The 22,340-nt window shown below is 39.8% G+C and overlaps 2 protein-coding genes and 1 pseudogene across 17 annotated transcripts in view; all 3 read right to left on the bottom strand.

The window, feature by feature from the left end:
• Positions 1-836, bottom strand: part of SYNRG (synergin gamma) — a 59,325-nt gene extending 58,489 nt beyond the window's left edge. For all 16 annotated transcript variants that reach the window (XM_070393678.1, XM_070393684.1, XM_070393685.1 and 13 more), the window contains exon 1: positions 748-836. In XM_070393678.1, the coding sequence (XP_070249779.1) occupies positions 748-827 (80 nt within the window). In that variant the 5' untranslated portion in view covers positions 828-836. The remainder of the gene's footprint in view (positions 1-747) is intronic.
• A 2,035-nt stretch (positions 837-2,871) lies between these two features.
• On the bottom strand, positions 2,872-21,939 carry DDX52 (DExD-box helicase 52). Its single transcript, XM_070393468.1, has 15 exons — positions 21,842-21,939; positions 20,378-20,576; positions 18,378-18,508; positions 17,947-18,132; positions 16,265-16,408; positions 15,489-15,600; positions 14,334-14,406; positions 13,626-13,829; positions 13,410-13,500; positions 11,059-11,181; positions 10,807-10,957; positions 10,569-10,644; positions 8,457-8,528; positions 7,806-7,898; positions 2,872-4,442 (listed from the first exon to the last, which is right to left on the bottom strand). Exons 1-15 carry the CDS (start codon positions 21,926-21,928, stop codon positions 4,385-4,387), a joined length of 1,800 nt encoding a protein of 599 aa, XP_070249569.1. The 5' UTR covers positions 21,929-21,939; the 3' UTR covers positions 2,872-4,384.
• LOC138993945 (large ribosomal subunit protein eL43-like) lies at positions 2,874-3,331 on the bottom strand (annotated as a pseudogene).
• Positions 21,940-22,340: the final 401 nt, after the last annotated feature.

Below are 22,340 nucleotides of genomic sequence, written 5' to 3'. Positions count from 1 at the left end.
CATTATAGAAGAAAGACTTTCCGGAGTAAAATTTTTCCCCTAAATGATGAACTTGTCCAATTGCAAATTGTTCATCTTCCTTATAGTTCTGGGTCTGAGATCCACGAACAATTATTAGCTGGAATGTGACAGAGGGCAATTTGTTTAAGGGCTAAGGGAAAGTCCGGAAGCTTTGTTCTAACAACTGCGTAACTGCTGCTTAACAATAATTTTTAAAAAAAGGAATCAAGTCTTAAGAATTACATCTGCAAGAGCTCGATTTACTCACTGAAATGTCTTCGGAGTCTCGTGTGTTAAGGAAATAAAAAGAACAGAGCAACCTGGAAAGGAAAAAGAATAGCCCCGCACACACAGCTTGGAAACAATTGTTCGCTTTGCGGAGCCTTCCGTACGGCACCCCCGGCCAAGCCCAGGGAAAGGGGTCTCCGGTCGCCCCGGAGCCGGCCGGGCCGATGCCACCCCCGTCGAGCGGACCCTCACCTTCTCCACCTCCTCCCCAAGCTGGGGCGCCCGCTCGCTTCCCGCTTGGCCCCGGCAGCTGGTGCCCCTGAGCCTGGAAGACAGGAGTCGGGCGCCCGAGCCCCATCCGCCCCCTTCGGCCTAGGAGCCGGACGACCCTTCCCCCGTAGCCAGTTTCAAAGCAAAAGGGGCCGGAGCGGGCGAAAACCGCCATAACCGCCAAAGACCCGCCGCTGCGGCTGCGGCTGCGGCTGCGGGGCGGGTCCACGCCCAGCTTTTCACACTCACCTGCCTCCCCCGGGGGCCCCCGCGCCGGCTCCCGCGGCCCCGCCGCCGCCGCCAGCTCCAGTTCCCGGCCGCAGCGCCATCTTGCTCCGGGCCTGCCTCCGCCGCCGCCGCCGCCGCCGCCGCTGCCGCTGCCGCCGCCACCTTACGAGCAGCTGTCAGCGGAAGACAGCCACTTCCGGGGCAAACGCCAGACCCTACCTCGCCGCAGACCGGGCGACAGGGCGGGGCCGGAGGCCCACGTGACCCCCGAGGCCGGGAGAGGGGTGGTGCGCTCTGCTCACGTGACCCGGCCGCCGCTAGGGGGTCCTCCAGGTGCAATTCTAGTTCTGGGACTGATCGGGGCGGTCTCGTGCTCAGCTCCCGGGGAGCTGATTCATTCTCTGGCAAGGCTGTTTGGAGAGCCCAGCTGGCGGCAAAGCTGCAAGGCGTCGTCGTCCCTCCGTTGGAAAAATCATAATCTTCGTCAGTGGGAAGAGCAGATTGAGTCCTGTTTTTTAAACTAGATGGTGGGTACACGGTGTTCTCTCATTGTTATTCTTTGCACATAAAGAATAGAAGGATCCAGCGCTCTCCATTTCCTCCCTGGAACTCGGCAGCTTTCTTTTGATACCCACCCCCAAAGCTGAAGGTATTTGAAATTTAACTTAGTAAAACAACAAACCCCAATCCACATACAAAACCTTCAGGGTGCATAACTCTTGTTTGGTTCTGCCATCGTGCCACCAGTAATCCATTTTTCCTACCCAGGTATGCCTCACAGATATAGTGGTTGGGTGCAGACCCCCGCAATAAAGAGTATGGCAATAAAATGAGTAGTAATCTTTTCGCTGGTGCAAGGTGTTGCCTTCAATTTATATTTTTTAAAAACCGCAACAACTGTGAAGACAGTAAAGCGAAGCACAGTAAAACAAGGTATGCATGTGGCGAAACTGGTGTCAGTCCATAACTATTATCAACCTGACCATATTTTTACCGCGATTTTTCTTAGTCAAACTACTTTAAGTAAAATAAAGTCAAATATAAACTTTTTCAAGTCCTCAGGCAGTTTGCTTACTAGCAAGTAATAGATTAATTATAATTATCTTTCACTTTTGTCTCAAGGCTTTTACAGGTACATACGTTGTAATCTTATCGTTTATTGGGCACAAATCACTGGTCAGGAGCTTTACTGTATTTTTTGAAATCCCCAGTGTCCCTAAAAGTTATTGGCATTTCACAGATAGGAAAACCAAGGTTAAAAGTAGTAATTTACTTAAGTTATACAGCTGCAAAGCAGCAGGACTGAGATTCAAAACCTGGTTGTTGGACTTCAAGAAGTCCTTGCTCATTTCACTAGAGCCAACTATCCAATTATCATGCATTCTTTTTTCATATATTGTTTAGGAATGTCATTCCTTGTGTAGCAGATTACTTCCAACTGATATAAAGGTGTTAAATTCAGTATTAATCCATTGACAAACCAAGGTGATTATAGGTTTATGTAACTTTTATTTAAGGATGGGTGGTTACACATAAAATACTGAAGAGGAAGTCAAATGAAAGTATATCAAGGGTCACAGATGTGGTATCTGCCTGAATACTTTGTTTTCTTTTGCCTATAGATTCTTATATCTGCAAGACTCAGCTCAGGATATCAGCCTTCATGGCATTTCCAGTATGGGTTAGATACCCTCCTGTGATTCCTTAAGTCTAACATAGCATATGCCACACTATTTGTTCCTTTATTTTATCACTAACCACTACACTGGAAGGCAGGGATTGTTATCAAGCCTGTATTCTGAACCAAATGTTTAAGGAATATTTGTTGTGAATTTACATATGGCACAGTGTTAGGTACTTCTAACCTTGAGACATAATTAGTATTACCCCCAATTCCATAAATGAAGAAAACTGAAGCTCTGAGAAATTAATGAACTTATTCAGTCATATAGCTGGCAAATGGGTGGCAGCAGTATACCTATCTTCAGAATACAGAATCGACCTGTTAGAACACAGAAAATCACATTTGTATTATTTGCACCTTGTAGTAACAGAGCTCCATTTACATAAATTCTGAAGGTGAACAATTTTTTGTCCATCTAAAATATTCCAGTTGGGAGCCTACCTGTACTGACTCGAGTAAAAGGCTAAGAATAAAGGAAATGCTTTTGCTGGTCTTTCAATTCCTTCAGTCTTCTGATGGCACTTTACTGTGACAGCAGAAGTGGTGTTATAGGTACACGCACCACAAGCTACTGTTTTCATGCAGGAATCTGTGCCAGATTTCAGTTCATCTCATCTTGGTTTTGCCACAGGAGCAAGTATACTTGGCCTGCTGGTTGATTTCAATTTTCTTCACCATTTTCCTGAGGAAGGTGCCATAATGGGTCCCGTAGTTACCCATGATTCCGACCTTCTTGGTGTGTTTAGCCATGTGGCCACAAACTGGGTCAGGACCCAAAGAGGACTGAAGTTGATTTTTTATTCCACTGTACAAATCTATCAACAGAGAAAAATCTGCTAATGGTGAATAGTCTCCATCACTGTATAATCCTAATTCTTTACCTTTGGCTGAGACCTGCTTACAAAATGGATGAAGGGCCATGAAGTCTCAGGAAAGGTAAGATGTAAGAGAATGCAGCCGCAGGTATATCAAGTAATAGGAACATTCTTCCTTATCAGGACAAAACTATCAGTTTTCGAGCAAAGTCCTCTTGAATGGAAAGAGACAGGAAAGAACATGGTTAAATGATGAAAAGTGAAGAAAGGGAGAAGCTGGACAACAATATGGTGATTACCAGAGGGAAAGTGGGTAGGGCGAGGTAGAGAGTAAAGAGGTGATAAATGGTGATGGAAGGAAACCTGACTTGGGGTAGTGAACACAATACAATATAGAGATGATATATAATAGAATTGTATACCTGAAACCTATATAATTTTATTAACCAATGTCATTCCAATAAATTCTTTTTAAAAAATACATTTAAAATAAAAAGGGATAGGCTGACCATATTTTGTAGTTGCAACATTAAACAGGTAAAGTATGAGCTACCTTACCAATGAAATATATGAATATTTAATAGACCAAGGAATTTAAAATCCTAGAGAACTTGAACACCAGCCACAGAAGAGGCATCTTTTTGTTGTGGTTTACACCATAAAAGGCCATCAAGAAATAGTAAAATAAAGAGCAGTAGCTTTCTTCTTGGTAGATAGTCTGTGTCCATTCAAAAACAGAAACAAAAACAGACTGGGGTGTGGGGAGAGAGAGGAGACATTCAATTTCAAGGCTTTACTTTGAAAGTTTGGTTCCAAATGTCTCTCTACAACATACATCACACCGTCCTTTACACTTGAAGGCAAAAATCCTTACGAGTTCACCACATATGGGTATTTTATTTGTAGCATAAGCTTTTGTTCTTCTATAAGAAGTATCTCTCTGGAGCCAAACCACAGAAATGTCAATGAATGTGATTTTCATCGTGTAATCATTTAAAAGTTTGACATGATGCACTGAAAGTTCATGATCATTTTTCACCAGTCCCATGTTCTTGTAGTTGACTACAGGTGATTTTAAGATGAAGTATTCCATGTAAACAACATTCATGTTGAGATCATAAAATGATGTTTCTGATACAGCTTTTTTAAAAAGATTCTTTTAGCTTTTGTCTTCAAGAGATACTTTCTTCTTGCTGTTCTGACCAGTGACTTTTTTCCTGTGACAAGAAAAGCTGAATCAGAAATTCTAGGTATATGTACTTTCCAAAAGTCTACCAATTTAATAAACATTGACTGAAACCTACTATATAATCAAATATATGAGGCACTGGGAACACAATGATGCATTAGGTCAGTGGTCGCCCAACCTTTTGGACCTCACGGACCACCAGTGGTCCACACACCACTGGTTGGCGACTGCTGCATTAGGTCACTGCTCTTTAGAAAACCACAATCACCTAAGTGAGACAGAGAGTTCACAATAAACTACACTACACTACAATCCTATATAATAAAAGCGTAATATGCAAATTGATCAAACGGTGGAATGACCAGTTGCTATGATGCACACTGACCACCAGAGGGTACCAGGGGTGGGCAAACTTTTTGACTCGAGGGCCACAATGGGTTCTTAAACTGGACCGGAGGGCCGGAACAAAAGCATGGATGGAGTGTTTGGGTGAACTAATATAAATTCAAAGTAAACATCATTACATAAAAGGGTACGGTCTTTTTTTTTTTTTTTTTTAGTTTTATTCATTTCAAACAGGCCGGATCCGGTGGGCCGTAGTTTGCCCATGGCTGGGGTAGACGCTCAATGCAGGAGGTGCCTCCTGGTGGTCAGTGCGTGCAGCGGCAGTGGGGGGAGCCTCTCCTGCCTCCACTGCAGGCAGGCGGTTAGGAGGGGTCCTGGACTGCAAGAGCCCCAGATTGCAAGAGGGATGTCTGACCTCCAGCTTAGGCCCGTCTCACCCGCCCCCCCCCCCCCCCCCCCCGGCCCCGCACAAATCCCATGTACCAGGCCTCCAGTATGGTATAAAAGACAGATTCTGATCCTGACCTAATAGTAAGAATTCACAAGTGCTATTACTGTTATAAGTGCCTTATATGTTATCATCTTGGATAATCTTCCTAATTTATGAAGAAGATTCTCTTATCCTCATTTTACAGATGAGGAAAATTAAGTAGAGTGGCTGGACAACTTGCTGATCATCACACACTGGTAAACCCAACAGTCTGATTTTAGAGTCTGGTGAATGCCTTCAACTAAATGTTAACACAGGAAAAGGAAGTGAGTTTTGAGAAAATAATCAATGTTTGCATATCATAGTATAGTAATGCAAAGTTCTCAGGTGTGTATTAATGCATTTAATCTGCAGTCAATCCCAAGTGGCAGAGTTTGTATTATTTTCAGGTTGAGAAGCTGGGACTGAAGATATGGACGGAAGCGTTATCAGCATAGAGGTATGAGCTGAGGCTACAGGTGTGGATAGCATCATTAAAGGAACATCTACAGTGAAAAACTAAGCTAGAGTCAGATCAGTTCTTGTTTGTGGGCTATGTTAAGAAGTACGGCCTTGAGGCACACTCTCCCTCTCAGGAGCACACAGGCACCTTTCCCTTCTCCCTCTTCTTCCCCTGCCAGGTACATTACCTTTGCTTTTCTCTCTCCTAAGCACCAAGGGCCCTTCTTTAGCTTTTGTAACTTGTTTCTTGAACCTACGCAGCTCAGCCGGCTCACTTCTACTACTTCTGTTTAACTTTCTAAATGAACTTTCTCTTTTAATTTGAAAAAAAAAAATTAAAAAGTATGGCCTTTAATTTAATTGTAAAGAGCATCTTTTTTTATATATATATATATTTTATTGATTTTTTACAGAGAGGAAGGGAGAGAGATAGAGAGTCAGAAACATCGATGAGAGAGAAACATCGATCAGCTGCCTCCTGCACATCTCCCACCGGGGATGTGCCCGCAACCCAGGTACATGCCCTTGACCGGAATCGAACCCGGGACCCTTCAGTCCGCAGGCCGACGCTCTATCCACTGAGCCAAACCGGTTTTGGCATAAAGAGCATCTTAAGTGTCTAAAGTGACAATATTTATACCGAGTGTCCTCAAAATCTTAGTGCATCTTTAAGTTTTAATAACTTCAAAAGCATAAATGCTACAAACTGACAAAAATCAACATTCAATTAAGATATTGATTTTTCTTATTAAAATCATAATAGTCACCATCTTATGCTCTAAGTTAATTTTCAACCGTTGTAAAAAGTTTCATCAGCTGCTGCTCAATGCCTAAAATTGCATTTGCAATCCTAGCTTTAACCTCACCCAAAGAACAAGGTTCTAATGCCCACTAAAAAGAAAAAGTCTAACGAGAGAGATTAGGTGGCCAAAAAGATAAAATCTGAGACACATTAGGTTGGCAAAGCAGAGTGACCTCCTCTACCAGTCCACTAGTCTAAATGTCACCCAGAAAACTGCTGCCACAAAAAATTAAAATAAAAAACCTATTAAGAACTCACAAAACTAAGTACAAGAAGATTACTTTTTCAAGGATTACTTTTCCCAAGGGATTAAAGCTTAAAACTCACTGAAACTTTGGAACACACTGTACTCTCTATATACTTGAACTGAACATTATTGCCCACAATACAAAATGTCAGGTAAGATTCTTGTTCCACTTAGAAGGAAAGTGCATTCCAGTGTCTCTGTTCACCTTGTTCCTTCTATATGCCTAAATTTTACCTATCCTTAAAGATCGGTGTACTTCCTTGAAACTTTCTGGGACTACACTAATCCACAACAAATTTCCCTTCTCTAAACTTCTATTTTATTTAAAATTTATTCTCTATTTTTTTCCCTGCATACTAACTTCGGAAACAAGTCTCATCGTATACATTTGTATAAACTACCTCCATCAAGTACCAGCAAGACAATAGATACTCAGTAAATGCCTACACTTCATGTGTAATATATATTAACGGGTACTAGTAAAATTTGAAGAGTGTCGTTTTCCATAAATAGTGGAAATACTAGTACTGTTCAGAATATATTAGCCTACTCCTATCAAAACATGTTGCTTCCTAGCAATTTTGTATGTATGCTAAAAAAACACACCTATCCTTAAAACTCATTCAATGCAGCCATACTACTACCAATTTTTTTAACCAAGTCATACTTTTTATAGGTTTTACAATGTGCTTCAGCATAAGTCTAAGATTATATAAAATCCTGCCCAGAATATAGAGCTTCAAGGAAGATTCCATCAATGTAAGTCCTAACTATTGGCCTCAGTAGCATGCCCTGATGCAAGATGGGTGGAGATGGTGGGCAATGAAATTCTAATTTATAGTAAATTGAAATCATGTTTTCAGAACTGGAAAAAAACAGATCCAAGACTGAATCATCCAAACTCCCAAATCATTCCCCCAACCTAAGATATATTACTTTTATTACAACCTATAACAGACTGTAAACCTATTAATACTACCTCTAAAAAGCTTATCCTAAGTAAAAGTAATGCCTACTATAATTATATTATGAAAACAACCAGTTAATTTTCTCACCATTTACTTACCGTTTATCCTTAGCCTTTTCTAAGAAGTATTTTGGAGTTGTACTAATGCTCTCCCTTTGCAATGGCTTCTTAATCATTTTTTTCTTTTGTTTGCTGAAAGTTACAAAGAGAGGAAAGAACTAAATGAAGTGTAACTTAATTTAAAAGTTAAAGCTAAAACTAATTTTGATTCTTGTCACAAAGTTCATTTTTTATCTGCTCACTGATTTATCCACACTTGTATCCACTTTATATACTAGATTACTTAATAGCATTTACAGAGGTAACCAAAAGGGATGGTAAATTCAATCAATTTTAAAAGGCAGTGATTATGGTTAAAATATGTCCCATGTCAGCCTTATATTCTGTGCCAATAAGCATTAGAGTGTGATTTTGGCCAATTAACTGCTTTTTACCAGTTTTATGAACTAAAACAAAATCCAAATATATTTCACTCATATTGAGTAATTTTTTTAAAAAGTCTAAATACTTAAAATTTCAAAGATGAGAAAACTAGCAAGGTTTAAAAAACATACAGTATTCACAAAAATTTTTATCTTAAAAATGTTTTAAAAGTTAATAGTATTGTTAAAACTATGTGTAAGAATGTGAAAGCAAGAAGGTATATGCAAAGACAGAAAGAGAGAAGGTCTGGTAAATTCAAGACTGTACCTTAATAGTTTTTGGAAACCTTTGATGTATTCTGGAACAGGACATCCGGCCTGCTGTATAACATTGGCAACGCTGAAAAAGGTACCCATTAACATAAATTTGTATCTTATCAAACAAATGTTTATGAACTTGCACCCTCTGCACAATATAAGAGGAACTAAAGCTACACAAGCAAGAAAATAGTCCGGTATTTTAATGTATTATCAATTACCATCAGATATAATCACGTTGGATTACTAACAATGTCTGTTGGACTAAAATCAATGATTGATGCATAATTTTAGACAGCAGCTATTTCTGCTCAACATTTATTTTATCAAGCCCTAAAAAGCCTCTAAGCTCAACCTTGGATGAGAAACTGACTGAAGCTAGAGTCAGGCTTAAATCTATTAAATGATAGTACTTACTATGGGTTTGGCATTGTCTTAAGTTTTTCATGCATAGTAACTTATTCAATCTTCACAACAACCCTTTTAGTATTATCATTATCCCCATTTCTCAGATGAAAAATGGAGGTGCATAGTTACACTGATATGGGGGGGGTCATCAAATTTACGTGCTTGGAGTTGCTGAGGAAACTTTAGGTGAATCTAGGCGGTTGGAATACATACTGCCCTACACATGCACATGTGAAAGTCTGCTCAAAGCAAAACCAAGGCTTTCAGAGCCACGGCTCAGAAGGCACAAATCAAAATCTTTGCCAAAACAGATAAACTCAAAGTACAAACTGCTTTCAGCCACAACTCAATTTTTTTTTTTTTTAGAGAGAGTGGGAGAGGGAAAGACAGAGAAATATCGATGTGAGATAAACACATCAATTGGTTGCCTCCAACCAGGGCCCAGGCCGGGAAGGAGCCTGCAACCAAGGTATGTGCCCCTGACCGGAATTGAACCTGGGACCCTTCAGTCCTCAGACCAATGCTTTATCCACTGAGCCAAACCAGCTAGGGCCACAACTCAATTTCAACTGTTAGAAATGTGATGTGTTACTGATTATCATCAGGCTAAATTTTCTGCAGGCAGCCAAAATGTAGGAAACCCAACCTCTATATTAGTATCTATAATGGGCTAAATTAAAACCCATGATTCTAAAATTATATCTATCATATGTTATCCAGGCCTCAAGGGGCTACAATTGAATAATATTGGCGTGTGCTCCTGTGACTAAATATAAAACTTCATCTGCCCCTAAGAGTAATGGGAAGGATGCACTATAGTAAAAATCTTGATGGGTGGGGCTAAAGAGACTGAGGTTAATTTTAAACTATTACTCATTCAAAAACCATAATATTACATTGTAAATAATTTCAACTGGTGGCTATTGGGAGAATTCTGAGTTATGAGAATTTTGGAATATTTGTTATTATTAACAAACTAGAGGGCCGGTGCAAGAAATTCATGCCCGGGTGGGATCTCTAGGCCTAACTGGCGACCAGGGCTGATTGGGGCCAGGCCGGAGAGGAGGCGATGGTCACCGGGCTGGGCGCGGAAGGAACAAATGCCAGCTGCCGATGCCACCATCGTCCGTGCCCCACAACCACAGTTCCCCGCCTCCCCCCTCCTCCTTCCCTCACTGGGGTGCCACCACCGCAGCAGGCAGACAGTGAGTTGATTGGGGCCTGCAGGCTGGGGGGAGGGACATGGCATGGGAGGTTGGCCACTGGCCCTTGGGAAAGGGGCCGCATCTGCCACCACCCATCCCTGGTTCCCCGTCCCAGCCCAGGGGCCTGCCAGCTGGGGGAGCAACCACAGGAGGTTGGAGGTTGAACTTGGTGATCAACCAAGGCGAGGGAGGTTGGCTGTGGGAGTGCACTGACCACCACAGGGCAGCACTTGCATTAAGCATCTGCCCCCTGGTGGTCAGTGCACGTCATAATAACTGGTTGTTCTGGTCATTCAGATTGCTTGGGCTTTTATATATATAGACAATAATCGAAAGGCAAAAATAAGGCCTTTTGGTCATTTTTCCTTTTCTCATTGCTAAAATTTAGTTGACTACTATAGCAGAATTTTGGACAAAGATGTTTTGTAATTATCTGTTAACTGTGTATACATATAAAAATAATGAATCAATGTTGCCAACTTAACACGAAGTTATTTTTCCTAATTTACCTTCTTAATAATGGTTTATCATCTTCAGTGAAAAATGTAACAGCTTTTCCTTTATGCCCTGCTCTTCCAGTTCGACCTAAGAAAAGCCAGACCATTAAAAAACACTTTTTTGGGGAAAAGAGACCTTCCAAATTCACATATAAAAGTGGATTTTTCACAGCACTAAAAACCTGATCATGTCTGTAGGGAATAGCACACGTGCTAAAATGGATGAGTGTGGAGGCAGGGGACCACTCACCGATCCTATGGATATATTCCACTGAGCTTGTTGGAAAGTCATAGTTGATCACCAAGTTCACACCTTTAAAATCAATCCCTCTGGCTAGCAAGGCTGTACAAATAAGGACCCAGATTTTTCCTGCTCGGAAGCTTTGGACTGTGTTATCTCTCTGGTTAATAGAACATATAGTAAATGTTTTAGTACCACTCTAGGAATGGAAAACATTTTTAAAATTTAGTTATCATTTTGAGAGTATACATCTGACTTTACCTGTTCCTGTGTTCTGTCTGCATGAATAACATCCACATTAATACCTTCATATATGAGCTCATGAAAAAGTTCTTTAGCCCTTTCAATGGACTGAACAAAAACAAGAACAGGTGGATTGAAACCCTAAAAAGAAATGCAATAATCAGTACACATAACCCATAATTAAGAATATAATCACAGTATTTTATACGATTTTAGTTCATAAAAGAATCCAATTCAATGTAGTGTACTTTCATTGCCAAATTTCTAGGACCAGTGGTCTAATCTGCCTACCTTCCTCATCATCCCTTCTCTATAATGAATTCTTTCCACCAATTTGAACTGTACTCTCCATCTTGAAAATTCCAATGATCTTGTCTAATTAACCCCCTTTACCTTTCTACAGCAATGGATTCCTACTGCTTGAAATAATAATCTCTCGGCCTCTGTGCCTCAGAACTTTTTTGATTCTACTTAAAATGTAATGACTGTGTTTTTAATTCATTACCTATCTTTTTTTTTTAATATTTTTTTAAAATATATTTTATTGGTTTTTTACAGAGAGGAAGGGAGAGAGATAGATAGCTAGAAACATCAATGGGAGAGAAACATCGATCAGCCGCCTCCTGCACATCTCCCACTGGGGATGTGCCCGCAACCCAAGCACATGCCCCTGACTGGAATTGAACCTGGGACCCTTCAGTCCGCAGGCCGACGCTCCATCCACCGAGCCAAACCAGTCTCGGCTCATTATCTATCTTAACTGTGGGTATTCCCCGAAAGCTCAGTTCTTGGTTCGCAGTTCTCTCAATATAATATTTATCTTATTAAAGTCTCAGTTATAAACTACCAGCTCTAAGCAAATAATTTTTACATTTATATCATACTCTGCCTCTCTCTAAACCAACTTTGTATATTTTCAACTGTCTATATTAGGGCTTAATCTTTTTATTTTGGTTCATATAATTTTCAGAATCTAATGAAAGCAATGAAACTTTCTAATAGGCAACCACACATTTATACAAAATCTAACATGATTCAGAACGTTCACAAATCTAAAGCTCATGTATAATCCTATGTATCTGTGAAAAACCTTGTATTTCCTATTGCTAAATGATGCCCTTAAGAATATTTTTAAAACTAACACATAACATTTATTATTTGCCAACCACTATTATAAGTACTATATGTGTATTAACTCATTAATACTGAAACAACTGTAATAGATAGATACTATTACCCCCATTTTACAGATGAGGAAACTGGGGAACAGAGCTTAATTTGCCTAAAGCTAGGATTTCAATCCAGGTAGTCTGGCTCCAGAGTCAACACTCTTAACCGCTCCTGTCGTCACCAGGTACTTGCAAACACCTTTCCTGTTCATCCTCCAACTACTGTTAATCCTCCACTAAGGCTCTCACCTTTATTTATTTCTTCCTTATGTCTAACCAGCCTAACTTAATAACCTGCTAATTGGTTCACTTTCAATCTCTTTTCATTACCATCTACCTTATATACCACTTTTTAATTTTCCTTAAAAATTATGTGGCCACACTCAACAATGTTCAGTGGTTTCTCTTAACTTGACCCTAACTCTCCTGTCCAAACTGATTATCTTTAATTCCACTATAAATGTTCTCCTTAGGTAACTTCTTCATTAGTCTCCAAACACATTCAATATATTCAGCTCCAACTCTGAGACTTTACAACAGCTGCTCCTCCTGCCACTAATACTTCACTTTTTAATCCCACAAGTCCTTCAAGGCCCAGATTAGTAGCACTTTCCCCCAACCAATTCAATTCACCCTTATGGCCCCATTATAACTATATGAATATTTAAGAAAAGCACTCTATAACCTTTTATGGCACTTTATCACAAACTATCTTACACAAGTGTCTTTATTTTAGCTCCTAAAGAAGACTAAACTCTAGGGGCAGAGCTTAGGATTTATATTTCAATAGCCTCCCCGCAACCCTTCAGTATGTAGCCTTTTAACTATGGCTTCTATTCAATATTTACTGAAGGGATACAAACAGAAAATTGTCCTACTCATTCTACAATGCCCCAGTTCAATAAGAAAGCAGCAGAGGGACTGGGGAAGGGGACAAGAGATGCAGAGGGCCGATACATATGCAGATGTGGAAAAAGGCTTTCAGGGCATCAGGTAGGTCTTTTCCTAGCTTACCGAGCTGGAAATAGGAAGCTTACTATATTTGAACAGCGGAACCTCCCCCCTTGGGAGAAGAGCTGGCCCAAAGTACTTAACAATTTACCACTGGATTAGTAAATATGATATAGGTATAGTGCTCAGCCTCCCACTAATAATATAAGGCTTAGTGAACTTTATCAAAAAGATTATTTGGAAATATACCTTTTTAATAAGTTCTCTCATGGCTAGAAGTTTTCCCGTTTCAGATCCAACAAAGAGAAGTTCTTGTTCTACAGTCTCTACTGCAGAATTCCTGAGAAGAAAACATACCTTATAGGTTGCAAGAGCCAATTTTTGCTTCCCTCCACCTGAAATTCCAAGTAAATGAAACAAACACACCCCCCCCCCCCCCAAACTGGGATAATGCAGAACAATTACCTTGCTCCAATGGACACAGTAATGACATTGTCCAGGTTGAGTTTGCACCACTGCTCAACATCATATGCAAAAGTTGCACTGAACATAGCTCTTCTGACCTTGTGGGATGTGCAGGCCAGAAAAATAGAAGCCAGCTGGTCTCTGAACCCAGTTTTGCCATCTTCAAATAGTTTATCTGATTCATCTACTACCAGCCATTCAACACTAAGAAATAACAAGACAACTTGTGGGTATTAAACTAGAAGATCCAAGACATTTCACTAAATTGTGGGGACACATGAAGAAGTCAAACCATAATGCTGCTGCTTCTCAGACCCACATACCATTATCACAAAAAGGTACAAGAAAAATAAGCAGGGAAAGGTAAAGTAAGATAAACATAAATTAATGTAACTATTCCATTAGCCTCCAAGATATGAAGTTCCATTAGCAAAAAACAGAGATCCACATAAACCTGATAAACTCCATCACCACTGCTGAAAATCTAGGGGAATTCTGTGCTAACTGCTTATCAGAATCTGTGACTTTCTTCCAGACCAGATCGTTATTTTCCTGTAAGTTTAATGAACACCATTATTCTCAGTACCAACATTTACTGAAAGCTGGTAGGTAGTAAGCTCCAAAGGGCAACTATACAAGCAATTGAGGACAAAATATAATCAACTAAAAGAAAAGCACATATAAAAGACATTAAAATATCACCTGTACCTTGTTAAGTCTATTCCTGGAGGATCTCGTTTTAATAAATAGATTAGTCGATTTGGAGTAGTTACAAGAATATCTACAGAAAAAACAAATGGTACAAATTGCAAAGACAAGTTTCATCCCTCTTGAACTAGAAAATTAAGGCTCCTGAATTTTCAGTTAATAACCTGAAGTGAGGAGGCAGTGGTCATACTCACTACACCAACACAAAAGTTCTTCCCTGTCAGTAAGCTAACATACATGTTTTTTTTATCCATCCTAGCACAAACTAGTATATCCCTTCTGTATTATATTTGATCTGTCCTCTCAGCTTCTAAGAGGCAAGAACACTATAATCCAACAGCTTGATTTTCAAACATGTTTTTCAAGGAAAATGCTTTTCTATCATTATTTTTTTAATCCTCGCCTAAGGATATGTTTTTATTGATAACAGAGAGAGAAAGGGAGAGAAACATCGATGTAAGAGAGAAACATCAATCGACTGCCTCCCGTACACACCCTGGCACCCTGAACAGGTATCATATCTGCAACTTGGGTATGTGCCCTGATGGGGAATGGAACCCGAGACCTTTTGGTGTATGGGACGATGCTCCAACAAACTGAGCCACACTAGCCAGGCCAGGAAAATCCTTCTTTAAATGGAATTTTACTCAGAAGCTCAAGATACAAGATAGGTAAAAAGCAGATCCTCTGACTTATAAAGGTAGGGATGTAAGCTATTCTTGTCGACAGAGTATTTCCATGGCATTTAGTATAAAGGAGGATTTCTCAACCCCAGCACATTGACGTTTTGGACCAGAAAACTCTTTTGTTGTAGTGGGCCGTCTTGTACATTGTAGAATGTTTAACAGCATCCCTGGCTTGTGCCCACTACAGATTAGTAGCACCATGCCCCAGGTGTGACAATTTAAAATGTCTCCAGGTACTGCCAAATATCCCTGAAGGGTGAGGTGGGGGTGGAAGGCAAAATGCCTTTGGTTGAGAATCACTAGTATATATTTATATAACTACTGGATGGGAGCAGGGAGATCTCTTTTAGCTTCTCTAAAAATCAAATTATATGCATGACTACACTTTAAAAACTCTTAGGTGTCAATTAGGATATTTGTAATTTCTAAATCCCCTTCATGCCCTACATTTCAAGCATGAATCCCTTACCAAATTTCTTAGATGATTTTGATCCAAATTTCTTGGCTGCAGTTGCTGCTTTGTGGATCATATGTATTCTGAATCCCATTCCCTCAGATATTTTTACTAACTCTCGATGAGTCTATAACAGAAAATGATAAAAACATCATCTGCTAAAATACCTGAATAAGATGTATAATCTCATTTACATTATTAAAAAAATAAATCCTTTACAACTCCATAAATATCTGAAATTAAACCTGTACTAATGTGTAGATTAACCTGGAATCTCAGCAGTTTGGAACTTCAATGCCTAGTAAGATTCAGTAATTTCTTCAGGTCTAATAAACAATTTTCAACAGAAAAAAAACAAAACTCATCCAATCTGTTACTTATTGTTTTTAGAATATAGTACTATTATAAAACTATTTCATACTTGGCATGTATTTCACATTAAGCACATGAAGGGTGGAGCATATAATTGTATAGTTTTACTTTCTCAAAAACTTAAATGAATTTTCATTTTTCTAGGTGAGAAAAATAAAGTTTAGAATGACTGTATATTACAGTAGCCTTTCAACTTCAAGGATCTTAGAGCATTCACCAAAGAAGTACAAATGTTAACATCATGTTTTAGAAAATATTTGCCCATATGCAGTAAGACATAGAAATGGGCTCTGTACAGAATACCTGACCTGACAAAAGACACAGGCCTTATTCTTTTTGAGACCTTTCTATTACCCCCAAATAAGAAAGATGACTGAAGCAAACACCAAAACATCCTCTTCAGAAGCGAGCGGTCATACCTGGCTGGCAAGTTCTCGTGTTGGTGATATAATCAGGGCTCTGAAGCCTTTATTTGTGGGTTGTTTCAGTTGCATTAAAATGGGAATGCTAAAAGCCAAAGTCTTTCCAGAACCAGTAGGAGCAGAAGCCAGAAGTTCTCGACCCTAAAAACAGAGTATATTAAATTAACCAATGAACAAATAATGCTCTCAGCCTTAAAAATGTATGTGATAAATCCAATGTTCTCATCACTCGTCTAACTTCTCTTATATTTGCTTTTCTGACATTATCTACCCCTGCCACCATCACCACAATGGAGTTTCTGAGCACTGCCACTGACATCCATTTGAACTGGATAAAGAATGTGGATAACAAATCCAAAGATAATTTTCAACCTCAATTATTTCCATTATTTCAATTGTTCTTTCCCACTAAACTCTTCATCAATGCAAAATTACAAAACCAACATTTTGTGCTGATATCTGCACTGCTCACTCCCTGAGGAAGGTTTTAAATAAGTAACAAAATGGCTGAAAGAAAGAAAAAGTGGCCATGACCTGAGTGACAGAGCAATTAACAGGTGACAATCTTCAGTAAGTCACTGTGATTTTTAAAGCTTTAAGCTAAAGTCATGACAGAAATAATCTTAAATGAAAATTAAAAGCAAAGTTACTATGCATCAACAACATAATTCAAATGTATTTTCATTTCAGTTCTCAAAGAAAATGAAGAGGACCAGTATGGTATCCTATAACTACCAGAAATGAAGGCCATCTTGGTTTTGTAGGGGGAAAAGGTAGCTATCATCACTACCAAAAGAAACCTTAGAAAAACTTAATTTCCAAAAATCTAGGTTAACCCATACATCTATCAATAAGTGGATATGCAAATTGTGATACATTCATACAACAGACTATACTCAGTAACAAACTACTGATGTATGTAACATAGGTGAGTCTCAAAAACAGTATGCAAAGTGAAAGAAACCAGAAATGAAATAATGAATGATTCCCCTTATATCACATGCTAGAAGAGGCAAATCTAATATATGGCAATAGCAATCAGAACAGTGGTTACCTCCGGGCAGGGGTGGAGTGAGGACAGAATGGAAAGGGCACAGGAGAATTTTCTGGGGCAATAAAAATGTTACATCTCTTCATTGGGGTGATGGTTACATAGGATATGCATCATTGAAACTCACTAAACTGTACATTTAACTATGTATTTTATTATATATAAAGTATACTTCAATAATAAAAAGTATTGAGGAAAAACCAGTCAGGTTAGTACAACAATTCTGTATTTCTGAAATAGTTCCTGGAAATTATAAACTAAATCATGGATGAATAAACAGGCCATAATCTCTCAGAGTGTTTACACTATAGTAAAAGGAAAAAGATAAATATAATTAGTGCAATACATAGTAGTGTGAAGTATAAGACAAATGTTGCAAGAAAAAAACCACACTAAGTCCCATGGAGACTTGGGTGATAGGGGAGCATTGGTAAATGAAAAAGATCACATCTAGCTGTAGTGATCAAGACAAGTTTTCAAAAGCACAGGCGTTGGAGATGGACCTTAAAAGCAAGGTAAAGATTTTAACAGGGGGAGGAAATAAGGTAGAAAGGCAGATTTCAAAGGCAGAGAAAAGAGAATAAGCAAACACAGGAATGTCAGAGGCATTCTAGACCTTCATACTCACATGCAGCATAACTGGAATGGCTTGCATTTGGATTGGTGTAGGTGTTTGGAAACCTGAATCTAGAATGTTCTGAAGCAGTCGAGAATTGATTTTATATTCTTGTTCAAGTTGCTGAAATGTAGCAATTGGGTCAGGAAGATCAGTTCCTTGGATATGAATTTTGTGTTTATTCCGCAAGAAGTTTATCTGAAAAATGCAGTAAAAGTCACCATGGATATGGTAAAAAATATTGTCAGATGTTATAAAGCAACAGTCTAGGATAAGTTTTCGTAAAATATGAAACACTTTGCATTAATTTTTCATTAAAGTAAAACTCAAACTAATTAATCTTCCATCTTAACAAAACCATACTCACTTTTACCCACAGAGTGAACCAAGGACAGTAAAAAAAGTCACTAGGTGAGAAATTGGGGCTAAGACATTTTTCTAACCTTTTCTTTTCTGATAAGCTCCAACTTTCCTGAAGTTAGTTTATTTTCTTTTTTAACCTTTTTATCTTCAATCTTTGCTTCCACAGATGATATCCACTGTATGGTAGAACCTTCTTCTTCTGAAGTAATTTCTAAAATAATTTTTAATAAATTAAAAGATTTTAAGTGCAACATTCTAGGGTGTAGCAAACAGGCCATACCTTCACACAAACAAAAGAACAGTACTAGCTGTTGCAACTAGATAAAAGAAAGTATAGAAATTGGAAAGGAGAGGCAGGTTCTATATTGGTAAAAATCAGAGCTCTGAAGCTCATTCTCTTCCTTTTTTTAGTTACTTCAGCTGTGTAATATGTAGATGACTCTATACTTGAAAACAAGAGATTAGTTGGGAAACTACTTAAACAAAAAGAGGTTTCAATGAGGCAACCAGCTTTTTTTATATCCAAACACCAGCCAGATAGAAAATAAATAGAAAGAAAATAATTCACTTATAATAGCAATGAATGCAACACAGTACTTAAGGACTATCCTATATAAAAGGGTAATAGGCAAATTCACCAAACAGCAGAATGACCAGTTGCTATGATGTACACTGATCACCAGGGGGCAGACGCTCAATGCAGGATTTGCCTCCTGGTGGTCAGTGAGCTCCCACAGTGGGGAGCGCCATTCAGCCACAAGGCGGACTGGCTGGTGAGTGCAGGAGCAGTGGCAGGAGCCTTTCCCACCTCCTCAGCAGCACTAAGGATGTCTGACTGATGGCTTAGGTCCACTCCCCGGGGCCTAAGCCATCAGTCAGACTTCCCCCGAGGACTCCCGGACTGCTAAAGGGCACAGGCCGGGCTGAGGGGGACTCCCTCACCCCACATGCACAAATGTTTTGCATTGGGCCTCTAGTTCAATATAATAAAGACAGCAATTCTCACTAAATCTATAAATAACAGTTTAATGAAAAGTAATGACAGCATTATTTTGGTAACTGGACTGGCTAACTTTAAAGTTTATATGGGAAAATAAATATGTAAAATAATCTAAAAATTCTAATAAAAGCAATGAGCAAGAATTACTTTTGAAATTTCTTTTTAATTTTTTTCAACTTCACTGAGGTAAAATAGACACACAATAAATTTAAAGTACACAATTTGAGGAGTTTTGACTATGTACAAACTTGTTAAAACATCCACATTCAAGATTATTTACATCACCTCCCCAAATGTCCCTGTGGCTCCTTGTAATGCATTGCTCCATCCTTACTTTCCCCTATTGAACAGCATTTTGATAATTTTCAGTTATTACAAATAAAGTCACTATGAGCATCTGTATACAAGCCTTTGTGAGGGCAAAGGTTGTCCCTTCTCATGAGTAAATTCTAGGAGTGAAACAGGTGGGTCATATGGAAGATGCATGTTTAACTTAAAAAAATAAAAGTTCTTTGTCAATTTCTACCAACAAAGACTACTAAAATATTAATTGGGTTTGCATTGATAGAACACTTTAGGGAGAAAATATTCAGTTGCCTAATCAATAACACCACTCTACCAAATTTTGTAAGATGTTATAAGGCCATAATAATTTTTAAAAAGCTGGTACTGGTGTATGAATACAGAAATATAAATCAATGAAATAGAACAGAGCCCAAGATAGATTCAAATATACAAGTCTCCCCCCCCAGCTCCCAATCCACAGGGGATATGTCCCAAGGCCCCCAGTGGATGTCTAAATTTTTCCGTTTAATATCTTGGGACTGTGGTTGACTGCAGGTAACTGAAACAGCAGAAAGAAAAACCACAGATAAGGGGGACTACTGTATATGGACAATACATTTACAATAAGAGCTGCATTTAAATCTTTAGTGTAGCAAGATTTGTAATAAATACCTGGAAAGACCTGAATGCCATCAACTGATAAATGACTGCATATTATTTGACTTGTACCGTAAGTTTATACTATTTTCATAATTGGAAAAACTTAAAGCGAAAAGACAGAAATCAAGAACTAACCCGAAGTCATTCTCTTCCTCTTTTTCTTGTTCTGCTCCCTCTTCCTTTCAGTTAGGCTCTCTTCTTTTTCCTCTTCATCTTGGAGCTCCTGATTAGTTCTTGATTCTCCGCATTCACCTGGGACAGACTTCTTGTTTCCAAAAAAGTCCAGTCCCTGCAGCACCTCCGCAGAATCAAAGTCATATTTCCTTTTTCCTACCTAAAACCCAAAATATTGAAAGTGAAATCCACAGAATGGCATACCTGTCACCCAAGCAGTATTAGCAAGTAAGGGGATGGGTCCAATGACTCCCCATCTTTTTTACACTTTCACCAAATATGTGTTGCACTGACAAATGTGTTTGGGCAAATGAAATCCAAGATGGTACCTTTTCTGACTTTCGATCAGTAATAATAATAACCAATAGCAAAAAACACATATGCTTATCAGCATAACGCTTTTATGCTGTTAGGCAGATTTCTAAACATGTTTATATATATATATATATGAAATTACATTCTTCAACAACCCTATGAGGTAAACAGCAACATTACAAACGAGAAAATCGAGGCATTAGGTTAACTTGATTTGGACCCAAATAATATGGCTCCAGATTTCAAACTTTTTAAAAAAAATATATATTTTATTGATTTTTTACAGAAAGGAAGGGAGAGGGATAGAGAGTTAGAAACATCGATGAGAGAGAAAGAAACATCCATCAGCTGCCTCCTGCACACTCCCCACTGGGGATGTGCCCGCAACCAAAGTACATGCCCTTGATCGGAATCGAACCTGGGACCCTTGAGTCCGCAGGCCGATGCTCTGTCCACTGAGCCAAACCGGTTAGGGCTTATTTTTATTATCTAAAGTTTTACATATGTCTCTTTTCCCCCAATTGACCTCCCCTCTCCCCCCGATTTCAAACTCTTACTAACTACACTATACCGCCCGTCGGAGAAATAAGAAAACACACGTGCCGCGCACTCACACGAATGTCCCTAGTCCCAAATATCAAGATTTTCCACCACTGGGCTCCAACTACTCCCGATTTATCACTCACTACTGTCCTGTGTAAGGCTCCCGTTTGTACATCTTCCTTCTCATCTGGCTCAGTCACTCGCTACAGGAGCGCGGCATTAAAAGGAAGCACGTCCACTAAGGCTCTCTGGCTGCCCAGCCAGCCCCGGGAGGTTGGTAACGAGGGCATCTGCGCTCTCCACTGGGGGCTGCTTCCGTTTTTGGATGGCGGTGGGCGGGGCCACCCAACCTACTCTACGGCCAAGCCCAACTAAATCTACAAGAAGAACGAGAAGAGCGTTCACTTGGAAAGCGGGTCCTGACTAGGTACACTGAACGCCACGGGGCCGGAGGGTGCCCCACAGCCTGGCCACGGGGTCTCCGAGGGCAGGGGCCCCGGAGCCAGCTCACTCCGGGGCTCCCGCTCCTTCCCGGTGACCCCGGCTTCCGTCCTCCCAGCACAGCACCTGGAACCGGGCTGCGTCCGCTGAGAAGCGCCTCACGTCGAACTTGGCCCCAGCACCGAGCCGGCGAAAGAGATCGTGCGCGTCCATCTTTACCCAGAAAGCTCTGCGGTCCCACAGCGCCTGCGCGGAGGGCCTTTCCCAGAAGGCCTTGGGCTGGACCGTGGGTGGGCGTGGCTCTGGGGGGCGGAGCCTGGCCGCGGCGAGCGACTTAGTAGTTGGTTTTCGTCTGGTACCGCTGTGTGTCCTGGGGTCCACCGTTATTCATTTGTTCTTTCAAAAAATACACTGAGTGGCCAGATTATTATGACCACCCCATCAGTACAATGAAGGGAATTACTTATGCAAATAATAATGATAATAATAATAAAACCTTGAGAGTATTTGCTTAAGAAGTTTTCAATATTCAGTATTTTTGGAAGTGTCAATGAAGTACTGATGGGGTGGTCATAATAATCTGGCCACTCAGTGTATTTATCAAGAGCCTCTTCTGCAGAACACT

Source organism: Myotis yumanensis, unplaced genomic scaffold (genome assembly GCF_028538775.1).
Source record: "Myotis yumanensis isolate MYYU_CA2020_CCGP unplaced genomic scaffold, mMyoYum1.0.hap1 SCAF_16, whole genome shotgun sequence".
Lineage (NCBI taxonomy): Eukaryota > Metazoa > Chordata > Mammalia > Chiroptera > Vespertilionidae > Myotis > Myotis yumanensis.
Note: the sequence above shows the minus strand (reverse complement) of the source record. Positions and strands in the feature narration are given on the sequence as shown.

What these genes read in the sequence shown, in the direction of transcription:
- DDX52 (XM_070393468.1), bottom strand. Translation starts at nt 21,928, where the DNA reads ATGGACGCGCACGATCTCTTTCGCCGGCTCGGTGCTGGGGCCAAGTTC. An exon ending in CGGACGCAGCCCGGTTCCAG is followed by an intron (nt 20,577 to 21,841) that starts GTGCTGTGCTGG and finishes TTTGGGTTTTAG; the next exon opens with GTAGGAAAAAGGAAATATGA. An exon ending in ACTGTGTCCATTGGAGCAAG is followed by an intron (nt 13,501 to 13,625) that starts GTAATTGTTCTG and finishes TTTTCTTCTCAG; the next exon opens with GAATTCTGCAGTAGAGACTG.